At 31.9% G+C, this 9383-nt stretch overlaps 1 protein-coding gene across 1 annotated transcript in view; it reads right to left on the reverse strand.

Annotated features, from left to right (window-relative positions):
• Nucleotides 1–4283: 4283 nt before the first annotated feature.
• The window catches only part of LOC141300834 (uncharacterized), a 6156-nt gene continuing 1056 nt past the window's right edge, over nucleotides 4284–9383 (reverse strand). Inside the window, 2 exon segments of the mRNA XM_073831158.1 lie at nucleotides 4284–5319; nucleotides 6942–7099. Coding sequence (XP_073687259.1) covers nucleotides 4897–5319; nucleotides 6942–7099 — 581 coding nt within the window. The 3' untranslated portion in view covers nucleotides 4284–4896.

Below are 9383 nucleotides of genomic sequence, written 5' to 3' on the forward strand. Positions count from 1 at the left end.
AATAGCTCAGTTGAAGCGGATGTAAGCTGTAACTGGCGTCTCCTCAAAACTGTTCACTTCAGCAGAGCAACCGCGGCACCTGTGGAACAGAGGAAATGAAGGGGGAGGAGCCTCAAATCATCAATAATTAAACGGTAATTGCTTTATTTGGTCTTTTTACCAAGTCTGTTATCATGTCTGTGTAATATGGGAAGGACGTCGTTTGAAAAGAAGTACTTGTTGAATGTGACGAAATTAGGGCCTACTATAGAAAAACATTCCTGTGTTATACAGTGTATTTTCAAGTTTTCATCATATTGGAAACTTATATATTATAGCCTACTAGATAAAATATTAAACTCAAATTTTAAGGATAGAAATTGTTATTTTATCAAATTTAAATCCTCAAAGCAGGGAAAAGAAAATTCGCATTTCATCTCTCTCTGAAGTAAATATGTGACCCTGGACCACAAAATCAGTCATAATGTTAAATTTTACAAAACTGAGATATATACATCATATGAAAGCTCAATAAATAAGCTTTCTATTGATGTATAGTTTGTTAGGATAGGACAATATTTGGCCGAGATACATCTATTTGAAAATCTGGAATCTAAGGGTGCAAAAAAGTCTAAATACTGAGAAAATCACCTTTAAAGTTGTCCAAATTAAGTTCTTAACAGTGCATATTACTAATCAAAAATTACATTTTGATAGGTTTACAGTAGGAATTTTACAAAAAATCTTCATGGAACATGATCTTTACTTAATTTCCTAATGATTTTTGACATAAAAGAAAAATCTATAATTTTGACCCATACAATGTATTTTTGGCTATTGCTACAAATATATCCCAGCGACTTAAGACTGGTTTTGTGGTCCAGGGTCACATATATGAACATTTTAATTCAATTCATTTTGCATGTTGTAGCCCTATTTTGGTGTTTACATTTTTTGTAATAGATATAGATAGACTAGACAATCTTTCTTGAAGCTTAACTGTTGTGTTTGTGTTTAACAATGTTTTTTTAAGATAAGGAATGTTTAAAATAATAATTTTAGTTGGAAATGATCAAAAAATTCAATAGGTTGAAAAGTATTTAAATGAATTTTAGGTTGACACCATGTAAGAAAACATGCTTTCCCTCACTGAGCAATGACTTTAACTCTTTATCCTGTCCTGTTAGTACCGTAAATAATGAAGCTATAAGTAATACATTTTCAGTGCCTCAGCTCGACCAAACTATAAATCTAAAAGCCTGTATGCTTTATGAAAATGCTTTCTTAAATTGCAACAAAAGCACATTCATTTGTTCAAGTACATTGCTCACAAGGTACTTCATAACAAGAATGACCCATATTTTTATGACACAGGCGGTGTAAACGTGGAATATGTTTATGATGAAACCACAGGGGGGCTGCAGAGGATGTTTACAACCATCAGCATAAATCAGTTCAAATTATTGCTGCATGAATATGAATGTATACAATGGCCTCTTAACAAGGTCAGATTTGTACACCTCATTTGCATAGGTGAATACAAACCCTGGGAAATAAACCAAAAAACCCTTAACACTCAGTCTGTTGTTTTGTTAACAATAATAAAACAGATATATATGTGACCCTGGACCACAAAACCAGTCTTAAGTAGCATGGGTATATTTGTAGAAATGAGCCCAAAATACATTGTATGGGTCAAAATGATCAATTTTCCTGTATGCCAAAATCATTAGGATATTAAAATCATGTTCCGTGAAGATATTTAGTGTCCTACCATAACTATATCCAAACTTAATTTCTGATTTGTACAACTTTAAAGGTGATGTTCTCAATATTTAGATTTTTTTGCACCCTCAGATTCCAGATTTTCAAATAGTTGTATCTTGGTCAAATATTGTCATATCCCAACCAATCTGTATGTATGAAAAAATTGACTCTTATGACTGGTTTTGTGGTCTGGGGTCACATATATTGCTTATTATATCTACAGCTTATGGGTTTCTTTCATTTACCCAATTCAAGTCTTTGTGTCCTAAATGTACATAATCTGCGTGTGGACACAAATACTATCACCGTTCAGCTGTCCTAAGGCAAAGGGAGATTGTTTTCAGTGTAATTTCAGATGACCCACCTCCTCTGATGGTTTTAAGTTTGACTTAGGTAACCTACGGTGAGCATCTCAAGTTGTGGATGGGTGCAGAATCAATGGTATTATAGCTCTAAAATGAACTTCAGAAGGACAGAAACCTGAGTATGATGAAGCTGTGACTCGTTACATATTAAATCCTTTCCCAGATTTCTTTTGGTATAAGAAAGCAATGACTGATCTGATCAAACAGACCTGCTTAATCTTAAAACAAGTTGCCCTTAAACTCAAGAGGACCGTATTGCCCAGAGGAGGGCACTCTTACTCCACATTGACTCAGAGAAGAACTACAACTAATGCAATTTCGGGCTCTTCAACAAAGGCTTTGGTTGCACAAACACAGCTGACTTCATGACTCTGCTGATGCCACAGGAATTTGCCTAACTGAGAACCTTTAAAATCAGTTGCAGGTTCTGCATTTCACACGTTCTGAAGGGTTGCAGCTCTGAACAAACATTTCCCAGGATTGTCTGAAGTGAATGGATAGTCCACTCAAAAATATCAATTCTGTCATTATTTACTCATTGTGTACCAAACAGTTTCAGGTCCAATCGACTTTTGTCCTTGGGACCCAGAACTGTTTGTTTATCAACATTCTTCAAAATATCTTCTTCTGTGTTCCACAAACAGGTTTGGAACAGCGCAAAGGTGAGTAAATGATGACAGAATTTTCATTTTTGGTTGAATTAATCACTTTAACTAGCAGATTTCCTTTAAAAGAACATGACATAAAATGAATTTCAAAAAAGCATGCAATAATTACAGTATATCAACAGTTGTTCAGCACATATAGCATCTATTGTGGAAAAAAATACATATAAACAGTGTGTTGCAGTCTTTAAAAAGCACATTTGTCAGAAAAGACAGTCCTTTTTCAGCTGTCCCTATTGTGTTCATGAAGGGCTTGTGGCAGCTTGCAGACTTCCTGTGTTTTCACGTAGGGTAACAGGATAGCTGATAGAGGAGCTGGCCATCGATGAGATCACCGTGAGCTTCCTCTTTTAGCTCCTCTTGTTCACTAGCTGTCAGTCCAACAACATTTGAGAAAACACTGTTGCCTAACGGTAAAGCGAAAGCAAAAGAAGCCACCTCAAAAAAATGTTTTACATTTTGTTGTAAAGGCTGTTTATAAATTGCAGCTAATCATAATTGAAGGGTTAGTTCACTCAAAAATGAAAATTAGCCCATGATTTACTCACCCTCAAGGCATTCTAGATGTATATGACTTCCTTCTTTCAGACGAATACAATCTGAGTTATATTGAAAAAGCTTTATAATGGCAGTGGGTGGGTGTTTTTGTTCAACAATCCAAACAAAGTCCAATAAAGTGCCTCACATGGTACATGGCAAATTAGAAATACAAAACGAGGATTTGTAAAGAAAAATGTTTTAAATATGGATATTTTTCTTACAAAAATGCATTGATTCTCTACCGGAGGCTTTTATTCACTACCCTGGGGCTGTGTGGATGGATGCACTTTATTGGACTTCTTTTTGGACTGTTGTACAAAAACACCCACCCACTCCCATTATAAAGCTTGGAAGAGCCAGGCATTTTTTTTTTATATAACTCAGATTGGATTCGTCTGAAAGAAGGAAGTCGAATACATCTAGGATGCCTTGAGTGTGAGTAAATCATGGGCTAACTAACCCTTTAAAGAACATTTAAAATACTAATATGAAAACAAAACACACTTAAAAATGGATAATTCTAAGAGTAGATACCTATAACTTCACATTTGTTTAAAAAAAAAAAAAAGTAAATGAAATTTAGTTTGGACATTTGCATTTTTACATCATACTTACAGTGCTACCAACCAAACACAATTAAACTAGAAAAAAAGTAACCCTTTTCACAGAATATGAAGATGTGTTTCCATAGATATTAACATTGTAAATATAGAGTTTGTAAATGTAATGTACAATTATAACACTGTACTTTCTACTATATTTACACTATATTTACAGTTAACACTGCTATGTGTTTCTAACACAACTACTGAGGGAATAATGGCAAATGTGACATCTTTCTCTCTTCTTGTTTTTTTTTTTTTTTTTTTTTTTTGCCTTGTTTGTTTAGTCATTGAAACACTGTCATGGATTTTTCTTTTGCTATTAGGGTTAATGGGAACACACCAAAAATATATACATCTTACCCAACTGTGATAACTTCTGCTTCTGAGAACCCCAGATTCAGTGGTTTCACAGATAATACATGACATTGTGACGATCTAAGAAGCAAAAATGGGGTGCGAGGATAAATCAGTTTGATTTGATAATATCTATGGAATCGATTCTGAGCTTGATTTTTGACAGCAGATGGCGCTTTAGGCTAGTGATGGGAGAAACGGACCTTTTCGAATCTTTGAATCAATTGAACGAACCATTTGTAAATTTTATGGGTCTGGCTTCCGGTCTCATCCACGTCCAGCTATTTTTAGCTGTACAAAACAGCTTGCTTTGCTGCTTGATATTGCAAATTGGTGTGTCTTACCATTTTAATGTATTATCCTAATTATGAGCACACTGGTTTGTAGTGCAAACAGTTTTACCGTTTACTACACGTTGTTATTCTTCTCGTTAATGAACCAGAAGTCTCACCCATAAGATTACTTCCGTGTTGAAGAAAAAGGTGAATAGAGTGAAGAAATTTGCATTTTGCTGCTCTCAGTCACATTGTGTAATTGTGCATAATAATAAATAATGAATTGAATGGGATTTCTAATGTGTCCTGTGTGATGCTGAGGTAATGTATAATGGCTGCATCTGTTTCAGTCTCTGTCCAGGCCTGCGGCAGATACCTGTGTCTTCATCTGCCGCTCTCTGCTGGCCTTGGCCACAGTGCTGTGGATCTCTGCCTCATAGTCTCTGGCCTTTGCCCTCAGTTTGGCAATGCTACAGCAGCGGAAGTCCTCCGGACTGTGCAACTCTGACCCCTCCTGATCTTTCGCCCGCTGGAGCATGTCACTTACTGGGCTGTGTATAGCTGATGATTTGGACCAAGTGGGGCTTCCTCGCTCCTGTTTCCTGTCCCAGCCTGGGCTGCTGCTGCTGCTGTGGAGATCTGGAGCTGTGCTCCTGCCCGACGACTCCACCTGTCTGTCGTCACTGTCACGCCGGCCACACTGCTCTCCTGCCTGGCTCTGGAGCTTCATCTGTCTGCGCATTTTAGCTCTGCGGTTTTGGAACCACACCTACGGGAACAAAGGGAAAAGATATAGTTATTTTTACTGTGTGTTAGATTAAATTATGCCGATTATCGCAGTATTAGTATTGATATCGGTCTCATTTTGCAGTTTGCTTCTCAAGTTTTTATTTTTTAAGAATTGTTAGTGGGAAAAAAAACAAAAATATATTTTTTAAAAACATCATTAAGAAAATCAAAATTTTCCCCCAGTTTTGCTTCTCAAGATTTCTCTCATTTAAATTTTTTTAATAGAAAAAAATCACTCATTAAGAAAATCATTAGGAAAAAATCAAAACTCGTCAAGAAAATCTGTTGTTTTTTTTCCTCTTTTCAACTTTCAACAGTAAATTTCATATATTTTTTTGCAGGAATATAAAAAATAACTTAAGAAAATTAAATATATATATATATATATAATTTATTAAGAAAATCTAAATGTTTTTTTTTCTTTTACAGTTCACCCCTTAAGTAGATTTCTCTAATTTTAAGAATTTTTAGTAGAAAAAAGACTCATTAAGAAAATAATTAGGAAAATAAAAACTCATTAAGAAAAAATATTTTTTTCTTTTTCCAGTTTTGCTTCTCAAGATTTCTATTTTTTTAATATATTTTTTTCTAAATAGGACAAAAAATCACTCATTGAGAAAATCTAACAATTTTTTCTCTCTTTTTTAAAAATTGTTCTTGTAAAGTAAATTTCATATATTTTTGGTTAAAATAAATAAATAAATAAATAACTTGAGAGTCATTCAAAAAATGTTAAATTTATTAAGAAAATCGATTTTTTTTTTCCTTTTACAGTTTACTTTTAAGGTAAATTTCTCTTATTTTAAGAATTTGTAGTAGGAAAAAAAGGCTCATTAAGAAAATAATTAGAAACTAATTAATTTTTTTTTTTTCAGTTTTACTTCTCAGGATTTATCTTATTTTAATATAAACCTTAGGGAAATCAAAACTCATTAAGAAAATCTAAATAGTTTTTTTTTTTTGTAAAATTCATATACATTCATATACATTTTTAGTTTAGTTTTAGTTTACAGTTTGTCGATTTCTCTAATTTTAAAAAATTATTAGTTTAAAAACACTCATTAAGAAAATCTAACTTTTTTTCCCCGTTTTGCTTCTCAAGATTTTAATATTTTTTAATAAAAAAAATTACTCATTAAGAAAATCATTAGAAAAATCAAAACTCATTAAGAGAATCTAAACAGTTTTACCTCTTTTCAATTTGTCTTGTAAAGTACATTTCATATATTTTAGTAGAAAACAATATAAATAAAAAATAAATTAATTAAGAAAATAACCCCAGTGTTTTTGTCCTTTTACAGTTTGTCTCAAGTAGATTTCTCTATTTTAAGAATGTTTAGTAAAAAAGACTCATTAAGAAAATATCTAGAAAATTTAAAACTCTTTATTTAAAAAAATCCACTTTTTTCCAAATTTATTTGACTTCAAAAAAATATAAAAATGAAAAAAATCTAAAATACATGAATTATTATTATTATTATTTAGAAGTTTCTAAATGGTCACTATAGCATTTCCTCACTGAAAATGTTAGAGACAAAACAGCACTTTAAAGAAGAACAATGCTGCAAATGTAGTACCACTGAAATAGTAATAACAATCAACCTGCACTCTGGCCTCTATGAGGTCCAGTCTGAGGGCCAGGGCTTCTCTCATGAAGACGTCTGGGTAGTGTGTGCTCTCGAAGGCCTTCTCCAGCTCCTCCAGCTGCCAGCTGCTGTAGTTGGCCCGAGCTCGCCGCTGCTTCACTGGCCGAGGTTCATCTGGAAGCCACATCGCAGCCACCAATTAGACAATTGCCAGAGGCTGACAAGGAACTAATGGCTCTAGATTGGATAATTAGCGCAGCGTTCATTAAGCCCTCTTCAGCAGAGCCGGATAATTGATTGTTAGTTACGAGCTGTTAGCCAATCCTTTGTAAACATTTTGAATCCTATTAAATACTGTAAAATGAGGATGGACAATTATGAGAGAATATGATTCACAAATGGCCGCTCTTAATGAACGCTACGCATATGTATTATTAAGAGCAAATCACCTAAATAAATACACAACACCCAGAGAACTCACTAGGCAAGATTTTTGCAATACAACACATCATATAAAAGTAAAAGAGCAATCTTTTCTCAAATGTTTTATTTACATATTTTATTACACAGCTCTCTTGAATACATGACTCTGATTAGTCAGTTATTAAACTGTAGAACTGATGTTTGTCATTGGCAATCCGTTTCTTAAGTAGTCTTCTTTCTTCGCAAATAATAAAGTGATTTAATCTCAAAAAAAAATATTTCATGCCCACATATTTATTTATTCAGTAAGTAGTCTTATAATAAGTGCTAATAAATGATATATAAAAAAAAAATCAATATCAGGGTGATATAAGATCTGAGCAGCTTAGTCTTTAGCTGTTCTCAAGAAACGTCTGAAGACACATCTCTTCCATCTACGCTTGACCCTCTGACACTAACACTATCTATTCTATTTCTATTCTATCTACTTATTTTCTTTTATTTATTAGAACAAAATGTGACCCTCTAACCCTAGAATTCTCTATTCAATTTCTATTGTATTTTTTTTTATTTTACAAACAATGTGACCCTCTAACATTAACACTCTCTATTGTATTTCTATTCAATCTACTTGTTTTCTTTTTTATTATGTACAAAACTTGACTTACCCTAGAATTCTCTATTCCATTTCTATTTTATTTATTTTTATTTATTATCCAAACAACGTGACCCTCTAACATTAGCACTCTCTATTCTATTTTTTATTCTATTTTTTTAATATACAAACAACGTGACCCTTTAACATTAAAACTCTACATTATATTTCTATTTTATCTACTCGTTTTCCTTTAATTATTTTTAAAAACTTGACCCTCTAACACTAACATTCTCTATTCCATTTCTATTCAATTTAATTTTATTTTTTATTTATAAAAAAACTTGACCCTTTAAAACTAACAGTTTTATTTATATTCTATCTACTTATTTTCTTTTATTTATTATAAAAAATTGACCCTCTAATACTATTGATTCTATTTCTATTCTATTATTAGTTTTCTTTTATTTATTAAAAAACTTGACCCTCTCTATTTCGATGCTGTTTACGTTTCTTTTTATTAATTAAAAACTTGACCCTCTAAAAATAACACTCTCTATTCTATTCTATTTATTTCTTTTTTTATTTATTAAAAACTTGACCCTCTAACACTAACACTAACACTATCCATTCTATTTCTATTCTATTAGTTTTCTTTTATTTATTATAAAAAACCTTGACCATCTAACACTATCTATTCTATTTCTATTCTATCTACTAGTTATTTTTTATTTATTATAAAAAACCTGACCCTCTTACACTAGCACTCTCTAGTCTATTCTATTCTATTCGGTATACTTTCATTTTAATTAAAAACTTGCCCCTCTAAAATAACACTCTATTCTATTACTATTTTATCTACTTGTTTTCTTTTATTATAAAAAAAACGTGACCCTCTAACACTAGCACTCTCTATTCTGTTTCTATTCTATTTACGTTTCTTTTAATTTATTAAAAAACCTGACCCTCTAAGACTGACCCTTTCTATTCTATTTCTATTTATCTTATTTTATTTTCTTTTTGTTTATAAAAAACATAACCCTCTAACATTAACACTATCAATTCTATTTCTATTCTATTTAATTTTATTTTATTTATTAAAAACCACCAACACTAGCATTTTCTGTTCTTTTTCTATTTTATCTACTTGTTTTCTTTTTATTTATTATATACAAAAAACCGTGACCCTCTAACACTAACACTAATAATTCTATTTACTTCTTTTTGTTTATTAAAAACATGATTCTCTAATACTAACACTATCAATTCTATTTCTATTCTATCTACTTATTTTTCTTTTATTGATTATATACAGAAAACTTGACCCTCTAACACTAGCACTTTCTATTCTATTTCTATTTTATCTACCTGTTTTCTAACACTAGCGTTTTATTTTCACATCCTATTCTATGTACTTCTTTTATTTTTATTTATAAAAAA

This window comes from Garra rufa, chromosome 1 (assembly GCF_049309525.1).
Source record: "Garra rufa chromosome 1, GarRuf1.0, whole genome shotgun sequence".
NCBI lineage: Eukaryota > Metazoa > Chordata > Actinopteri > Cypriniformes > Cyprinidae > Garra > Garra rufa.